Below are 20164 nucleotides of genomic sequence, written 5' to 3'. Positions count from 1 at the left end.
TCAAAGCAATAGCTTTGACAGTTTAGGAGAAAAGTTGACCTAAACATAAAACTTAACCAAGAAATCTGATATTTTCTAAGTACAAAAGGGGCCATAAATCTTGCAAAAAGCAAGATGGAGTTATGTTTCTTGCTATACAGGGTCAGCTTATGATGGTGAACAAGTATTCCAAGTTTCAAAGCAATAGCTTTGATAGTTTAGGAGAAAAGCTGACCTAAACATAAAACTTAACGAAGAAATCTGATATTTTCTAAGTACAAAAGGGGCCATAAATCTTGCAAAAAGCAAGATGGAGTTATGTTTCTTGCTATACAGGGTCAGCTTATGATGGTGAACAAGTATTCCAAGTTTCAAAGCAATAGCTTTGATAGTTTAGGAGAAAAGCTGACCTAAACATAAAACTTAACCAGGCAACGCCGACGCAGACGCTGACGCCGACAACCGCTCAAGTGATGACAATAACTCATCATTTTTTTTCAAAAAATCAGATGAGCTAAAAAGTAACAGCATCAATGATTTTAGATATTACAATTTTCAAATTAGTTCTTTTGTTACTTAGTAAATACAAGCATTTAGGTATTTTCCAGAATAACATGTGATAATACTCACTCAGTGGTGAATGAAATACAATGCTGTTTAAACCTTTATAATAATTTTTCTGCCAAGTTCTTTCTCTAAAACAGCCAATATATAGATCTAGAGGATATTTGTTTGTTTTAGTGTAAGATCGAAATATATTTCACCGGGTGAACACTATAATGCAATATTTTCACGAGTAATTATGGTGTTCATGAGTGAAATATATTTCAATCTTACACTGAAACAAACAAATTTTCTATTTATTTTATGCATTTTTAATGGTTTTAACAAAATTATTTCCAGTTTGTTCGCACAACGTCACGTGCATCGCATCATGACGTCATAATATCGTGACATCAGAATATCTTTGTAGAAAAAATGTAAATAGTTCTATTAGAATCTATGTTTCATGATTTCTGTTACATTTATTTATAATAGAATGTAAATCTTTATGATCCTGTTATTTTTTAAACATTTATACCTTTACTGAAGAATATTTTGCAAGGAATTTTCTATCATCTATAATCCATATTATGTAATTCCGTACCAGTGAAAAAAAAGAAGATATTTTCACTGTTTGAAACAGTGAAAGTATCAATTTTATTTCACCGATAAATTTCAGTATTTCACTGAGGAGCATAAAATAAATATTTGATATTAAAAATGTTTCCAGTGTTTTTGCCGGTGCTGGAAAAGATGACTAACATGCTGAAATTTATTAATGAATGCGTAAATTCATACGCTACTATAATAAAATGGTGCTTAAATTTTAAAGAAAAGCATTGTTTTATTTTGTTACTTCTATTTATTGAAGAATATGGTATGCAAGAAAAGAATCTATCGGGTAAGCAGAGAGCCTCGTTACCGCCAAAACAGTTACCCTCAAGCCAGATATTTCTATTCATTCATAATATATGTTATTAAAAAGAACTCTTCATGTGGTATTATCTTTTTTTTGCATTTTCCAAATATCTTATTAATAGATTCTGAGTTTAAAATGTCGGTCTAAAGCTATACATTGCTTATGTTTGTAGTGTTATATGTTTGCTGACAATAAATAAATACTGATTTGATTTGACTGATTTGATTTATGATTGATCTGATTTCGATTTGATTTATGATTGATTTGATTAGATCTGATTTGATCAGCTTATGATTGTAGTGGTAAATGTTTATAGACAATTAATAAATGTTGATTTGATTTGATTTGATCACCAACAAAAAAAACAGCTGCAGTGAAGGTGGAATGCACCTAAGTTGAAGTTAAAGGGTCTAGACATTTTGTGTTATATAAAATTCAGCATATTCCTCATTTAATGCGTATTTTACATTAATTTTTTGGTATTTCTGTAACTTTTTTCTCTTCGAGCCTTCAAAATGCCTATTGACGTCCATTTTTGATGAACCATGATTTCACATCTGTCAGACTGTTTTTGTAAATGGTTCTTTTGAGTCAACAAGTATCGATTTGTTTATTACTCATCACATTACCAGATTGAAATGTCTTTAAAGTGCTGTAAAAGTTTTGGAGATCATTTGAACGTTTAAGTTGATATTTACGGAGCGATAAATATAATTGACTAATTCATTTTCTCGTAATTACGTTACCCCTAACCCAAGATTGAGTATTTTTTCCAGCTTTTTCTCTTTTTAGACAAACTGGATTTTTCTTAGTATAACTTTATTGAAATAGCTCTTAAAACTGTGTTACCTTCAGTGCAGAACTCAGATTTTAATGTTTAGATTATATTTAATATATGACAATGTGACAAAATCAACACCCCATTAGCCTAACAGAAATTGCATAATTCAAAGGGTTTTCCGATGTCTCATGATTAAGACAAACATATTTTTGTAACAGTTTTAAGTCGAGTCCTTTATAATTGTGCAATGATTTTATTCAACTTTACAACCACGTTGATCAAACTGAAATTATTTCTCTTACAAGCTTGTTTATCAAAATACAAAAAAAATCATGTAATGATGTACACGACATTGTAAACATTTACAAAAATAAATATAAAAACAACAAAATATCATGAAAATCCTTTATTTGAATTATCTCAACAGTCATTTTTATTTTTTACATGTACCTGCATAAAATTCCATCACAGGCCGCTATTTCCATGACGTATAATCGATGCATTAAAATGGTTACATGTGTTTAGAATTATTTACACCTCTTTAAATCTTGACCTGTCAATTGATTAAATTGTTTTATATTGAAATGATACACAAAGGACCGAGTGTTTGTGAATAAGTGTGAACTACTCCTTTGTCCAATTACCACGCGGCACAAGGTTGACCATATTATTATTTTCAACACATTTTATTTTGTTTACTACTACAACTTTATTTACAAAATGATCTAGGCCTCCGGCCCATAACATAGTATAATATCAAGACATTACATATAAAGACATAGTATGTGTACACATATCGCAATGTTAGTCATACCGACAATATATAATGCATATATATGTAACTTTTACATTGGTTAAAACATTAAGTTCAAGTACAAATACATTTGTAATTCTTAGAAACATTTTAGTATTAATGTATTTTTTCATCATTTAATTAACAAATACATGTACAGTTAAGATACCTCTTGAATAGCAAAATATATTTCTAACTATAACATACTATTTCTTTTTGCTTAAGATATATAACACTTTCAAACAGTTTGGCAGCATAACTATAACAATTAAGCATTATTACAACACGTTATATATGATCAGTTAAAATCGAAATTTATACGTTCATTTTAATTCTACATGCCTTAACCTATTAATACTGTAAAATAATGTGGCGTGATTCATAACACGTGACAATTAATATTAGCTCAATAGTGATTTTCTTCTTTCAAATGCAAAGAAAACATAACTAGCAATATTTTTAATTAGTGACTCATTTCTGGTTGCCATTAAGATATTGAACTTTTGTGTTGTTACAGTTTGGTAATATTTTGCTGGAATGTACACTTGTCGTAAGTCATGGTGCGCAGGGCACACAAGAACGAAGTGCAATTCGTCCTCTACACCTTCTGAACACAGTTTACAAATTCTAGATTCTCTTGGTGTATTGTTACGTCTACCGAGCTCAATTTCTAAAGAATGAACATATGTTCTTAATTGCGCTAGCGCATGTCTAAATTTCCTGATAAAAAGACAATCAAGATAAGGTTCATGTTCCAATACTGATTTGAAACCTCTGTAATATACCAGTTTATGATTTTTTGACAGTTCCTCATTCCATGATTGTTTAAACTGGTCAGTAAGTCTTTGTACAAAGGACCTTAGAAAAAGCCTTTCGTTTTGAACACTTTGAAGTTCCCAAATGTAGCCAAAACCATTCCTCTGGAGAAGAGATTTGACTTTTGTGACCCAGTTATTTTGACCATTTTCATCTAATAATTTCTGCATTAAATAGCACTTGCGAACATATCTACTTTCAGGCATTTTGGTAAGTTTCAACCAATATGTAATTACTCGTTTCGCTGTTTGTATATATAATGGAAGTCTTCCACAGTCACCAAGTACTGCTGCGTTGCATGATTGGAGGTTAACACCCATATATCTTTTGCAAGCGTACCTATGTATTACTTCTACACAATTTCTCTGTTCAAATCCCCATATCTCTGAGCCGTAAAGTAAAACAGGGGCGATTTTTACATCAAAAAGTTTAAAGAAAATTGATTTTGGCAGCTGACCACACTTATATAGCGATCTTAATAATGACACTAACACTCGTTTTCCTTGCAAAGCTTGCTTAATAGCCATGACATTGAACGATAAGGTTTGACTTAATTTCACCCCGACATAAGTAAAACTGGATACACAGTCTAACAATTTCCCATCATAGAACCATTTTTGGTGCTTTGATAAATTACCTCCATGCTTAAAAACCACAATTTTAGTTTTTTGACTATTTACCAACATACCGCAATCTGTGCAGAATTGTTTTAACGTATCCAATTGTGACTGGAGCCCTTTAATTGTATCGGAGATCAGTGCTACATCATCTGCAAACATTAAGATGAGTATTTCGGTGACATCAGGAAATATTTGAACGCCTCTGACACCACTAGATTGAATTAATTCCGCTAGCTCATTGATAAAGATTGTGAATAAAATTGGTGACACCATGCATCCTTGCTTTAATCCGATTGGACAAGAGAAATAATCAGTTAAGGAACCCGAAGTTGTTCTTACACATGCTTTTACGGACCTATACATACCATGTATGGCATTAAATAGATTTCCAGACACTCCAGCATTCCTTAAAGTGTGCCACAACTTGTCACGTCTGACCGAGTCAAATGCTGTTTTAAAATCAACAAACGCCATGTAAAGTTTACCTATCTTTTTTGACAAATATTTAGAAATCAACGATTGGAGAATATATACATTGTCGATAGTAGAGTACGAGCTCTAGAAGCCTGCTTGTGCTTCATTTATTTTTAGGTAAACATTTGCATAAAATGTCAATCTTTTATTTAAAATACTTGTGTAGAGTTTACCAAAAATGTCAAGCAAGGATATTCCCCTATAGTTTGTAGTTTCATTTGGATCCTCTCTTTTGAGAATCGGAACTATAATTGCACTGCTCCAATTTTCTGGGAACTCCCCGTTTCTAAACATTCTATTGAACAGACTGTTTAAAACTGGCAAGAACAACTCTTAAGAGTGTATAAATATCCCGGGTGGTAATTCGTCGGGTCCGGCCGCTTTTGATTCATTTAAGTTCTTAATACTTGATAATATTTCTTCATCCGTGATTTCTGAATTAAAAATTATGTTTTCGATGTCATCAAGAATATGACTGCCTTCGAAAACAATATTCACATCTTGAATTTCATCTTGTTTGGGTTCTCCCGAGAAGAGTTTTTTAAAATGTTCATTCCACTGTTCATTTGTTATATTGTTCTGCATTGATCGTGACTCTGACAGTGATCTAACTTTCCGCCAGAAAGATTTTGGTGATTGCATTAAGTCCATTAGTTGATTTAACTCTTTATGATAATAATTCGACTTCTTCTTATCACATTCACTTTTAAATGTATTTCTTGCTAATTTATAGCTATTAAGATTTTCTTCTGATTGTATTCGTCTGTACTTTCTCAGACATTCATATTTAACTTTCTTCAATGTCGCACACTCTTTATCAAACCATGAAGGCTGTGATTTTCTTCTTGGACAAATTGTACTAGAGCAATGTTTAGCACATGATTTCAAAAGGTCTTGTATTCTATAAAGCACAACATTTATATCAGTATCAACATTTTCAATCATTGACATGAACTCTTGCAATTTTCCATTTGACAGCAATATTTGCATTTGCAATTTAAAATAACTTATAGTTTTTTAATTGAATATGTACTTCAACTTGGACCTCAGACCTTCATTAATATCCCGTTTATTGTCTACATTTCTTTTTATTCTAAATGCAACTTCAATGGGGAAATGCGATGATTCAGCCCTATTTCCAATATTTAAAACAATATTTTGTAAAATTTCATATACTGCGACAAAGTAATCTATGACACTGTTGCCCATGTGGTCAGTAAATGTGTATTGCCCCCTTTCGTCATTTTTACATCTACTGTTTGCTATCAACAAGGAATACGCTTTACAAAACTGAATTAGATTTTCGCCCCTGGTATTTAATATCTTGTCCAAAGATTCCCTAATTGGAACCTGGTCGCTTAATATATCTTCATATTGTAGTAGTTCTTGTGGTAATTTTATAACTTCTAGATAATCAACTTTTACTGCAGTTCTTGCATTTAGGTCTCCGTATAGACAAATGTGGACTTCATTTAAGTCGATATTAAGATCATGCAAATAACTTTCAAAAAGTTCAACACCTTTGACTGTTTTATATTTATAACACGGGGAGGAATCCGGTGGCAAATATAAACAAGAGCACCGCCTTGCGGGTGCTGACGCTCATCTGATTTTTTTTGTGTAATAGAAATATTGTCCTACCCATGATATTCTAAGTCTAAAAAGGGCCATCATTCTTGCAAAAAGCAGGATAGAGTTATGTTTCTTGATGTACAGTGTCCACTTATGATGGTGAAAAACTGTTGCAAGTTTTAAAGCAATAGCTTTGATAGTTTATGAGAAAAGTTGACTTAAACATAATACTCAACCAAGAAAATGATTTTTAAGTCCAAAAGGGGCAATAATTATTGCAAAAATCAGGATGGAGTTACGCTGCTTGCTGTACAGGGTCAGCTTATGATGGTGAACAAGTGTTGCAAGTTTCAAAGCAATAGCTTTGATAGTTTAAGAGAAAAAGTTGACCTAAACATAAATCTTAACCAAGAAATCTGATATTTTCTAAGTCCAAAAGGGGCCATAAATCTTGCAAAAAGCAGGATGGAGTTATGTTTCTTGCTGTACAGGGTCAACTTATGATGGTGAACAAGTGTTGCAAGTTTTAAAGCAATAGCTTTGATAGTTTAGGATAAAAGCTGACCTAAACATAAAACTTAACCAAGAAAACTGATTTTCTAAGTCCAAAAGGGGCAATAAATCTTGCAAAAAGCAAGATGGAGTTATGTTTCTTGCTATACAGGGTCAGCTTATGATGGTGAACAAGTATTCCAAGTTTCAAAGCAATAGCTTTGATAGTTTAGGAGAAAAGCTGACCTAAACATAAAACTTAACCTGGCAATGCCGACGCCGACGCCGACAACCGCTCAAGTGATGACAATAACTCATCTATTTTTTTCAAAAAAATCAGATGAGCTAAAAACATAAGAGCACATCTTGGTTTGTATTCATGAAAATCTTGTCCATTCTCAGAAATACGCAAAATTTACAGGCTGATTCTATACGTTTCACAAACTGTAATATCGTCTGTTTTATAAAAACGCATATTCCCGCCATTGACCTTCCTCGTTTTTCATATTTAATTGCATCATTCTTAAAACATTTATAATTCGGCAATATAAACTCAACATTATCTTTGTCCAAAGTCCAAGTTTCTAACAGTCCACAGATTTCAAATTGCGTTAGATAATTAATAAAATCATCAAATTTAAGTTTGTTTAACAACCCTTCGACATTCCAGCAGACAAGATTTATTCTTGATTTGTAAGAGCTTTGGCCTAGATCCTATATACAAGTCAGTTCACCCTGTTCCTCCACGTCTAAGACCATATCATTATCGCGGCTTCCACCGTTTTCACCACTGTCAGTTCGAGATTCGGCTAAGTTTCCCCCATTTAATTCACTTTGATTTTCTAGTTTGCGAACAGCTTTACGAAAAGTGCGCAAATCAGATTTGTCGGTTTTCTCTACATCACTTTGAATATGAAGTTTTCCCCTGTAAAAATATCCGAACATACCCTGACTGCGCAAGGATTTCAATTTTCTCCTTTGTCTTACTGTAAGATCATCTCCTACCCGTATACCAGTTTTACGTAATTCATCTCTCCCTTCATAAACATATTGCTTGTCGTCCTCGTATCTGAATTTTATTATGACTAAAGGGGTTTTGTTCTCATCGCTTTCTCCAAATATGCTTACATGTTTTAAGTCATCCGTGTTCCACCTCACATTTGGGCTTGCTACTTTTAGTACTTTACTTATTATTAATTTCTTTAGCGATTGTTGGGATTCATCTTTATCAACGGTTAAGCCAAAAATGCGCATACTGCCCTTCCTGTTTTGTATATCTAATCTTTCAATGTCTTCTGCTAACAAACTTATTGTTTCAGCCTTATCCTCAATTTTGTTATTTAGATAATCGGTATCAGTTTGCATGTTAGTTTTCATCTCGAGGATCATATCAATTTCTTGTTCAACTTTGTCAACTTTTTCATTCAAAGCATCCTGATCGTGTTTCATGTTAGTAACATTTGCTTTGATTTTTTCATTTTCTTGTTTCAGAGCTTTCAACTCATTTTTCATTTCGGAAACATCAGATTTCACACTTCTAATTTCGTTCAAAACCTTGTTTTCTGATTCTTTTAGAGCGTTAATTATATCGTCATTGGTGGGATTGGGGTTACTTTCAACATCTGCAGCAAGCATTAATAACCGCTCGACGATATTCGGCCAGAAAATGTCACCATTGCACATCGTCTTTTTAGAAATGTCTGTACCCTTTACAGTATATATATTTGACAATGACAATGACCCTGGTGAGGAGCAGCTATCTACTCCAACTATATTTAGTTGTTTCATTGAATGACAATATTCTGTAGAAAATTTGCATGCTAACATCATAGGCAAAATTATCATATGAAGCTATCGTCCGCAGATGGATGTCAGTTTTTGTTTTTGCATATGGTGAGTAGTTTGACTTGATTTTTTGTACACTGTAAAATCTTCCTCCTCTAAAAACTCCATTTCTGTATCTATAAGTCACAATATCATCACCCATCTTGAATTTGATATCAATTTTTGAAGAGTGTCTTAAATTTGTCCCTTACTCGCTTCCGTAGAAATTATTTTTGAACAGTGGTCAGTCAGTTATCCATGTATACATTGATCTATTAAACATGGTCTATATAATACACAATACTGGATTACTATATAAGAAGCGATGACAAGTAGATTTGTGCAGTCAGGTATGTCAATATAGTCTATCAAGTTTTAAAAATTTAAAGCTTTACAGTATCTAAACATCAAACTCATTCATAGAATCCTTTCATATCCAGACAGGTCACAACATCACAATTCCGTCCATATAAGTTTCATTATTCAGAACAGTTTATATTCTTGTTTATTTTCCAATTTAAATCAGAGCACTTTTGTAAACATCCTACCGTTGTACACATACCTAATCCATTATTTAATGGTCCCGACTTCTAAAATCAATTCGTATCAAAATATGGAAAAGTATAATATTTAAGCTTATTGGGACTTCCAAAATTTGTTCGTATCTACCGATTATTCGTATGAAGCGAGTTCCTATTAACGAAATAGTTTTACAAAGAAAATAGAAGTACTCGGCCGGGGAATTCGGACTTTGTTCGTTAATCCGAAAATTCGTATCAAGCGAGTTCGTATTAAGTGGACTCGACTGTATAATGTTTCTTCCCAAGGAAGCGAATCTGAATGACAATAAGATTTCAGAAAATAATACCTAGCCAACATCGGCACATAAGAAAAGGGTCAAACATAGGTGAAAATGAGAAATAATCATTTCAACATAAAACATAACGTGGAAAAAGAATGTTATTTGGCGAAGTTGTTAAACTTCAGAAAATTTGAAAGATCTTGTGTAATCATGTTCAGATAAACATTATTGATTTATTAAACTTTACTGCAAATTTTACATTTTGGAGAGTAGTCAGACACTTTTCATCGCTGCCGACGTTTTACAAGCTATACTGGGACAAGGTTCTAAAATCAGATCAAAAGAACAATATTGTACAGCAGTATTTACAGGACCTGCAGGCCAAGCAAATGCCGCACTCTTCATATTCGCTGGATCTTTTCTTTCCTTTGCTGACATTCACAAAATGCTGGCTACAATTCCAGAGACACCATTGATAACAGTGTTTCAATGTCTGCATAGTATACAAATGCCAGACTACTCTGGGGCTTTCAGGTCCTGAATAATCTGGATGGAAAGTGCATTTCTATCAATGGTGATTTTGATAGACTGATGATGTAGGCAATATGCTTAAGAGGTTTTTCTATATGTTATATGGACAGTATTTTCTGAATTCTCCTCATAATTCACAACATAATAAATTCTTTGTAACACTTTTGTTTTTATTGCTATTAATACACATCTCTAACAAACAGTTATATACAGTCACTCCTAACTTTGAAATCCTCCAAAGAAATGGGACTTGCATGTATGTCTTTGAAATTATTAAAACCATTAAAACCTCTTGTCTATTTCGACCCTAAATTATCTTTCAGCTTCAGTTTGGGTCACGTCTGATGAATCTTTTACATTCTTTGATTCTGATTGGGTTGAAGAAATATCACTTTTTTCACTAGGCAAACTGAAAGTTTCAAAAGAGTCTTGGCTTCCCACCACTGTAATGTCTGACCTTGAAGTGTCACATGCCAGCAGACGTAATCTCTCTAGACACACTTCAGCAACTTCATTCAAGTCCGGCTGAAAAAAAAAATCATTTTACACTGTTGTAACTTATTCATCGAGTTAAGTATGGTTTAGTGTAAAAGATAAGAGAGAACAAGAGCTGTCTCCATAGGATGACATATGCCCCCGATGGCACTTTGAATGAGTAGTTATGGCCGATGTTAGAGTTTAGGACCTTTGACCTACGGAGCTGGGTTTTGCGCGCGACACGTCATCTTACTGTGCCACACATTCATGCGTAGTTATTTTAAAATCTATGCATGAATGACAAAGATATGGACCGGACACGCCCATCAATGCACTATCATGAAAAATGACCTTTAACGTCTAAGTGTGACCTTGACCTTTGAGCTACGGACCTGGGTCTTGCGCGCGACACGTCGTCTTACTGTGGTACACATTCATGCCAAGTTATTTGAAAATCCATCCATGGTTGACAAAGATATGGACCGGACACGCCCATCAATGCACTATCCTTTAATGTCTAAGTGTGACCTTGACCTTTGAGCTACGGACCTGGGTCTTGCGCGCGACACGTCGTCTTACTGTGGTACACATTCATGCCAAGTTATTTGAAAATCCATCCATCGATGACAAAGATATGGACCGGACACGCCCATCAATGCACTATCCTTTAATGTCTAAGTGTGACCTTGACCTTTGAGCTACGGACCTGGGTCTTGCGCGCGACACGTCGTCTTACTGTGGTACACATTCATGCCAAGTTATTTGAAAATCCATCCATCGATGACAAAGATATGGACCGGACACGCCCATCAATGCACTATCCTTTAATGTCTAAGTGTGACCTTGACCTTTGAGCTACAGACCTGGGTCTTGCGCGCGACACGTCGTCTTACTGTGGTACACATTCATGCCAAGTTATTTGAAAATCCATCCATCGATGACAAAGATATGGACCGGACACGAAAATTGCGGACAGACTGACAGACCGACAGACGGTTCAAAAACTATATGCCTCCCTTCGGGGGCATAAAAATCATACATTTATAATTATATTTCATAAAGCTTCAACCGCACTGGGTTTTAAACAAAACTGTGTATATTTTTTCTACTTTAATTGGCTTAAAAATAACAGATATGTATCATTAATGAATTAACTTTTTCATACGCAGTGAAAAGTCAAACAAATATACCATAAAAAGAACACAGTGGTAAGCATGACCATCTACAGATACATAGTACTGTGAAATCATTTAATTTCAAGCACATAAAACTGCATAATTGGCCAAGAACAGCTATTTCGTGGGGCAAATGAATTTGTGTTTGTCAACTTTTGAATACAAAATGAATGGGACTTATAATTATTAAATTGTAAGGATTAATTTCATGGACTAACCTGACCTAGAATTCCATGGCAATGAGTCCCCCAAAAATACTAATGATTTTATAGTATAGCTTAAGACATGGTAAGCTTTTCTTCAACAAGATGTATCCTCTCCACGATCCCCAAAGTTCATCATAACTTGAAGAATGTGACTAAACAATTCTATTCTGTACAATATACAAAGACTCTTAATCAAGCACAAGTGTCCTGCAAGTGAACTAACCATTACTTTCTAATAAGAATCAGTAAAGAGTAAATATCGACCCTTAATATATGGTAATATAACACAATTAAAAAGATTTTTAGAAAATCATTTTCAGATGCCACTCACCTGTAATATATGAAGTCCTTTCAGTGTGACAATTACCAAATCCTCCATACCGTCTCCCATAATATCTAAATGATTTATACCCATGACTGGACAAGGAAAACTTCTTTGCCATAGCAACCTACAACTTGTACCTGATACATCATTTACTGCAGAATTGGCAGATTTCACATTTGTCAACAACTGAGGCTTCATAATAACTGTATCTTTTGAAGATGATAGTGGTACGTAATCTGTGTCAGAGCCCACTGAAGCCGATAAATTTTCATGGGACTTGACTCTTCGTGTGGCCTCACATTTCGGCTTACTTGATGTTTCATTTTCACCTGACCAATGACGAGGTTTTGTGGGAGATCCTTGGTCCTGTGTAGAAGTCTCGGCTACTGTAGAACTAAACCCATGCACTTGTGGTTCAATTGCACTTGAGTTAAGCTTGTATGCTAAAACCTCCTGAAATATAAAAGTACCTGGATGAAAGGCAGCTGTCATGGAACTTGTTCGAATCTATCCTATAACCTTAACCATAGAATAACAGAACAAAGTTATGCTGTAAGCATGTACATGTCATTCATAGCATTTACTTATTCTACCACCTGATACAGACCTTTTACTTCAAAGCACTTGCCCCTACCTCTGTAGGTTCAAGACCTGGTCATGTCATCATTTGAGTTTAGGCATCCAGCTGTCTTATGGAATGTTAGTGGTTCCACCCAGGTGCCTTTTCTTTACTGAAATAATGCTGAAGAGGAATCTTAGAAAGGGTCTTTTTCCACCATTTAATGCTGGACAGTTGCCTAATGACCTAAGTTTTGTCAATCTGACTTGAAACCCATCAAAACAAACAAACATTACTAAAGCAAACATGATTTGAAGAAAAACCGCATGTCAATGATAATTAAACAAGAGGGCCATGAAGGCCCTGTATCGCTAACCTGACCCATTGACCTAAAGATCATCAAGATTAACATACTGACCAAGTTTCATAAAGATATGGTCATAAATGTGATCTCTAAAGTGTTAACTAGCTTTTCCTTTGTTTTGACCTGGTGCCCTAGTTTCTGACCACACATGACCCAGATTCGAACTTGACCTAAAGATCATTAAGATTTACATTCTGACCAAGTTTCATGAATGTGGCCTCTACAGTGTTAACAAGCTTTTCATTTGATTTGACCTAGTGACCTAGTTTTTGACCCCACCTGACCCAGATTTGACTTGACCTATAGATCAAGATCAACATTCTGACAAGTTTCATTAATATATGGTCATAAATGTGGCCTCTACAGTGTCAACTAGCTTTTCCTTTGATCTGACCTGGTGACCTAGTTTTTGATCCTACATGACCCAGATTCAAACTGGACCTTGAGACCATCAAGATTAACATTCTGACCAAGATTCATGAAGATACAGTAATAAATGTGGCCTCTACAGTGTTAACAAGCTTTTTCTTTGATTTGACCTGGTGACCTAGTTTTAACCCCAGATAGTCCAATATCGAACTCATCCAAGATTTTCTGGAGGATAACATTCTGACCAAGTTTCATTAAGATTGGGCCAAAATTGTGACCTCTAGAGTGTTAACAAGCTTTTCCTTTGATTTGACCTGGTGACCTAGTTTTTGACCCTAGATGACCCAATACCAAACTCCTCCAAGATTTTATTGTGAGTAATATTCTGACCAAGTTTCATTAAGATTGGGCCAAAATTGTGACCTTTAGAGTGTTAACAAGCTTTACCTTTGATTTGACCTAGTGACCTAGTTTTTGACCCTAGATGACCCAATACCAAACTCCTCCAAGATTTTATTGAGGGTAACATTCTGATCAAGTTTCATTAAGATTGGGCCAAAATTGTGACCTCTAGATTGTTAACAAGCTTTACCTTTGATTTGACCTGGTGACCTAGTTTTTGACCCTAGATGACCCAATACCAAACTCCTCCAAGATTTTATTGAGGGTAACATTCAGACCAAGTTTCATTAAGATTGGGCCAAAATTGTGACCTCTAGAGTGTTAACAAGCCTTTCCTTTGATTTGACTTGGTGACCTAGTTTTTGATCCAAGATGACCCAACATGGAACTCATCCAAGATTTTACTGAGAGTAATGTTCTGACCAAGTTTCATTAAGATTGGGCCAAAATTGTGACCTCTAGAGTGTTAACAAGCTTTACCTTTGATTTGACCTAGTGACCTAGTTTTTTTATCCCAGATGACCCAATATCAAACTCATCCAAGATTTTATTGAGGGTAACATTCTGATCAAGTTTCATTAAGATTGGGCCAAAATTGTGACCTCTAGAGTGTTAACAAGCTTTTCCTTTGATTTGACCTGGTGACCTAGTTTTTGACCCTAGATGACCCAATACCAAACTCCTCCAAGATTTGATTGTGAGTAATATTCTGACCAAGTTTCATTAAGAATGGGCCAAAATTGTGACCTTTAGAGTGTTAACAAGCTTTACCTTTGATTTGACCTAGTGACCTAGTTTTTTTTTATCCCAGATGACCCAATATCAAACTCATCCAAGATTTTATTGAGGGTAACATTCTGACCAAGTTTCATTAAGATTGGGCCAAAATTGTGACCTCTAGAGTGTTAACAAGCCTTTCCTTTGATTTGACTTGGTGACCTAGTTTTTGATCCAAGATGACCCAACATCGAACTCATCCAAGATTTTACTGAGAGTAATGTTCTGACCAAGTTTCATTAAGATTGGGCCAAAATTGTGACCTCTAGAGTGTTAACAAGCTTTTCCTTTGATTTGACCTCGTTACCTAGTTTTTGACCCGAGATGACCCAATATCTAACTTGTCCAAGATTTTATTGAGGGTAACATTCTGATCAAGTTTCATTAAGATTGGGCCAAAATTGTGACCTCTAGATTGTTAACAAGCTTTTCCTTTGATTTGACCTGGTGACCTAGTTTTTGACCCTAGATGACCCAATACCAAACTCCTCCAAGATTTGATTGTGAGTAATATTCAGACCAAGTTTCATTAAGATTGGGCCAAAATTGTGACCTTTAGAGTGTTAACAAGCTTTTCCTTTGATTTGACCTGGTGACCTAGTTTTTGACCCGAGATGACCCAATATCCAACTCGTCCAAGATATTATTGAGGGTAACATTCTGACCAAGTTTCATTAAGGTTGGGCCAAAATTGTGACCTCTAGAGTGTTAACAAGCTTTTCCTTTGATTTGACCTGGTGACCTAGTTTTTGACTCTAGATGACCCAATACCAAACTCCTCCAAGATTTTATTGAGGGTAACATTCTGATCAAGTTTCATTAAGATTGGGCCAAAATTGTGACCTCTAGATTGTTAACAAGCTTTTCCTTTGATTTGACCTGGTGACCTAGTTTTTGACCCTAGATGACCCAATACCAAACTCCTCCAAGATTTTATTGAGGGTAACATTCAGACCAAGTTTCATTAAGATTGGGCCAAAATTGTGACCTCTAGAGTGTTAACAAGCCTTTCCTTTGATTTGACTTGGTGACCTTGTTTTTGATCCAAGATGACCCAACATCAAATTCGTCCAAGATTTTACTGAGAGTAATGTTCTGACCAAGTTTCATTAAGATTGGGCCAAAATTGTGACCTCTAGAGTGTTAACAAGCTTTTCCTTTGATTTGACCTGGTGACCTAGTTTTTGACCCGAGATGACCCAATATCCAACTTGTCCAAGATTTTATTGAGGGTAACATTCTGATCAAGTTTCATTAAGATTGGGCCAAAACTGTGACCTCTAGATTGTTAACAAGCTTTTCCTTTGATTTGACCTGGTGACCTAGTTTTTGACCCTAGATGACCCAATACCAAACTCCTCCAAGATTTTATTGTGAGTAAATTCTGACCAAGTTTCATTAAGATTGGGCCAAAATTGTGACCTTTAGATTGTTAACAAGCTTTACCTTTGATTTGACCTAGTGACCTAGTTTTTTTTATCCCAGATGACCCAATATCAAACTCATCCAAGATTTTATTGAGGGTAACATTCAGACCAAGTTTCATTAAGATTGGGCCAAAATTGTGACCTCTAGAGTGTTAACAAGCCTTTCCTTTGATTTGACTTAGTGACCTAGTTTTTGATCCAAGATGACCCAACATCGAACTCATCCAAGATTTTACTAAGAGTAATGTTCTGACCAAGTTTCATTAAGATTGGGCCAAAATTGTGACCTCTAGAGTGTTAACAAGCTTTTCCTTTGATTTGACCTGGTGACCTAGTTTTTGACCCGAGATGACCCAATATCCAACTCGTCCAAGATATTATTGAGGGTAACATTCTGACCAAGTTTCATTAAGATTGGGCCAAAATTGTGACCTCTAGAGTGTTAACAAGCTTTTCCTTTGATTTGACCTGGTGACCTAGTTTTTGACCCTAGATGACCCAATATCAAACTCGTCCAAGATTTTATTGAGGGTAACATTCTGATCAAGTTTCATTAAGATTGGGCCAAAATTGTGATCTCTAGATTGTTAACAGTCAAACTGTTGACGACGGATGACTGACGGACGGACGACGGACACTGGGTGATCACAAAAGCTCACCTTTGAGCACTTTGTGCTCAGGTGAGCTAAAAATTCAAAACTAGCCAATGTTTTTGCTCAATTAAATCAGTTATTACCAACTGTGCAAATATTTGAAAACAGTACTTACAGTGTTCAATGTTATTTAGAATAAAATTGAACACTGTAAGTATGGTATTCTCTGAGAATTAATCCACCATTTACTGATATATATCAGTATATCTTATGATAGCTGAACGCAATAACCAAATAAGCAGAGTGTGACCTAAACCTTAAGTTAAAGGCATAAACCTTAAGTTAAAGGCATAAGTGTTTTGCATAATTTTTTTTATCTTACAATCATGACAGTTTGCGCAGTGTTCTAAAATCCCTTGATGAAAGGAATGGTTATGATAATCCTGAACCTGTGTGTAAAGAGTAGGACTGTGATGCTAAAATTTAAATGCCAGGTACATGAGGTATATAGGTGGGCCGGTGGTCTAGTGGTAACATGCTTGACTGTCAATCCAGAGGTCCGGGGTTCGAATCCCAGTCCAGGCACTGGAAATTTCTGAGAAGCTCTTGAGTGTCTCCCACCTAACTAGAGGCCTGTACTGGTTCTTCCCAGGAAAGACAGCTTCGCCTGTATCGGTGCTATACACCGGCACGTTAAAGAACCGGACTGTCTACTCGAAAAGAGCTAGGCTAAGTTAGCCGGACACGTCTGTATCTGAAAAGTTCTCTCTGTCTGTTCTGGAGCATTTATCTCACTCTGTCCCTCTGGTCAGATCGCTCTAGTCTGTACTAGTAGAGGATGATTTCGCACCCTGTGTGGCTGCAGTATATGTAAAGCGCCTTTGAACGTGTTTATCATGAAAAGGGCGCTATATAAATCTGGTATAATAATAATAATAATAATGAGCGAAGAAAAAATGGATCTTGGATGCTTTTACCTAAAAGTATGACCTTGACCAAAGAACTTTTGACCCCTGAGCATTACATGTTGTCACCTTCTTGTGAAAATGTACAGTTTTTAAAATCTACTGACAAATGGCAATATCATGGTCCAGATATAAATCATGTCTTACAAAACCTGTACCAGTGGCCCTAGCCTTACTGCTGGAGACCTTGTGACTACAACATTGCACATCATATGATGCCACCCCTACTTAATGGCATAGTCAAAGTCTATGTATTATATAAAATAACAAGAGCTGTCCATAAGACAGCCAAGCTCGACTATTCGAAATATTGTCCCAGAAGCAGGAAAATATTACCCAAAAAGGTTAAATATCAAAAGAGTTTTAAGTTCAAAAGGGGGAATAATTTGACCAAAATGCATATCAGTTATGGGACTTGCTGCTATCAACTAGTTTTATAACCCCGAAGGCACATGTGAAGTTTCAATTCAATATCTGCATTAGCTTTGGAGATAGAAACTTGCATGTAAAACTTTAACCAGAATTTTCAAAGTCCAAAAGGGGGCATAATTTGCCCAAAATACATGCCAGAGTTATGGGACTTGATCCAGTGAGGTTAGTAATTGATCTAGAAAAAGAAAAAATAAGTTTCAAATCTATATGCCTTTTAGAAATAGCTGTATGTACTTGCACGCAAAACTTTAACCAGAATTTGCTAAGTCCAAAAGGGGGCATAATTTGGCCAAAATGAAGGTCAGAGTTATGGGACTTGCTGCTATCAACTAGTTTTATAACCCCGAAGACACATGTGAGGTTTCAAATCAATATCTGCATTAGTTTTGGAAATAATAACTTGCATGTAAAACTTTAACCAAAATTTTCTAAGTCTAAAAGGGGGCATAATTTGCTCAAAAAAACATGTCAGAGTTATGGGTCTTGACCCAGTGAGGTTGGTAATTGATCTTGAAAAAGAAAAAGTAAGTTTCAAATCTATATGCCTTTTAGAAATAGCTGTATGTACTTGCACGCAAAACTTTAACCAGAATTTTCTAAGTCCAAAAGGGGGCATAATTTGGCCAAAATGAAAGTCAGAGTTATGGGACTTGCTGCTATCAACTAGTTTTATAACCCCGAAGACACATGTGAAGTTTCAAATCAATATCTGCATTAGTTTTGGAGATAGTAACTTGCATGTAAAACTTTAACCAAAATTTTCTAAGTCCAAAAGGGGGCATAATTTGCTCAAAATACATGTCAGAGTTATGGGACTTGACCTAGAGAGGTTGGTAATTGACCTAGAAAAAGAAAATATAAGTTTCAAAGCTATATGCCTTTAATTGATGGCTGTATGTACTTGCATGCAAAAACTTAACCAAGGTGTGACGCCGACGCCGACGCCGACGCCAGGGTGAGTAGAATAGCTAGACTATTCTTCGAATAGTCGAGCTAAAAATAATGTAATGTTTAACATGTAAAAGTTTCGACTTGTTACATTCTAAAATCCCTTTATGAATAGCATAATATTATGTGGAAGAGAAAAAAAAGACAGAAAGTGGTACTAAGTGAACAGGCACAGACTACTGTGTGTAATGTAAATTGATAACAAGACTCTTACCTGACCATATGTTCCAATAAGAATTTCATTTTCCCCGTCAAAGTCTATATCGATAATGCAGCCAGTTAATACAGCATCAAATTTGTTACTGTCTGGTAGAAATACTGGCTCCTTCAGTCCATTGTGCAGAATATCCCTGTTCAACAAAAACAAGAGGGTGTTATTTTAACAAGATGCTGCAGAAATCTTGATACCTGCATTATTTGACCTTTTGCCTTATGATTACATAATACAAGTAATGGTTTTTCATGACAAAAGTATGTCTCCCAACACTTATCATGCAGAAAATTGTAAAATGCCACAAATTTAAGGCCATAACTCCAGAGAAAATCACTAAATCATTTCATAATCACAATTAGGCTAAATGGCAGTGGTAAACTTTTGCTGTAGGAGATGAAACACAGATTAAAAAATTTCATAAATTATTTAGGTTCATGACTCTGCTGAAAATCATTTAATCAGAAAAAGAAGAGAAAATACATGTACAACTATGCTTCACATTAATCTGCTGTGAGTTTTTGTGAAATTAAGCCTAAATGTACACAGCAAGTTTTATTTGTTTATTTTGGGTTTAAAGCCATTTTTCAACAGTATTTGTTATGTAATGGTGGGCAGTTACCCTAATCAGTGTTCCTGGATTCTGTGCCAGTACAAACCTGTTCCCCCACAAGTAACTGCCAACTTCCCCACATGAATCAGAGGTGGAGGACAAACTATTTCAGACACAATGTCTTTTATCAAATCTTCATGGAGAACATACGTCAAACCCGAGGATCGAACTCGCA

The 20164-nt window shown here is 35.2% G+C and overlaps 1 protein-coding gene across 1 annotated transcript in view; it reads right to left on the bottom strand.

Moving 5' to 3' along the window:
- Positions 1-2613: 2613 nt before the first annotated feature.
- Positions 2614-20164, bottom strand: part of LOC123533145 (KICSTOR complex protein kaptin-like) — a 40855-nt gene continuing 23304 nt past the window's right edge. The window contains exons 10-12 of the mRNA XM_045314783.2: positions 19380-19515; positions 12336-12782; positions 2614-10671 (exon numbers count right to left, since the gene is read on the bottom strand). Coding sequence (XP_045170718.2) covers positions 10459-10671; positions 12336-12782; positions 19380-19515 — 796 coding nt within the window. The 3' untranslated portion in view covers positions 2614-10458. The remainder of the gene's footprint in view (positions 10672-12335; positions 12783-19379; positions 19516-20164) is intronic.

The sequence above is a fragment of the Mercenaria mercenaria genome, chromosome 1, assembly GCF_021730395.1.
Source record: "Mercenaria mercenaria strain notata chromosome 1, MADL_Memer_1, whole genome shotgun sequence".
Classification (NCBI taxonomy): Eukaryota; Metazoa; Mollusca; class Bivalvia; order Venerida; family Veneridae; genus Mercenaria; species Mercenaria mercenaria.
Note: the sequence above shows the minus strand (reverse complement) of the source record. Positions and strands in the feature narration are given on the sequence as shown.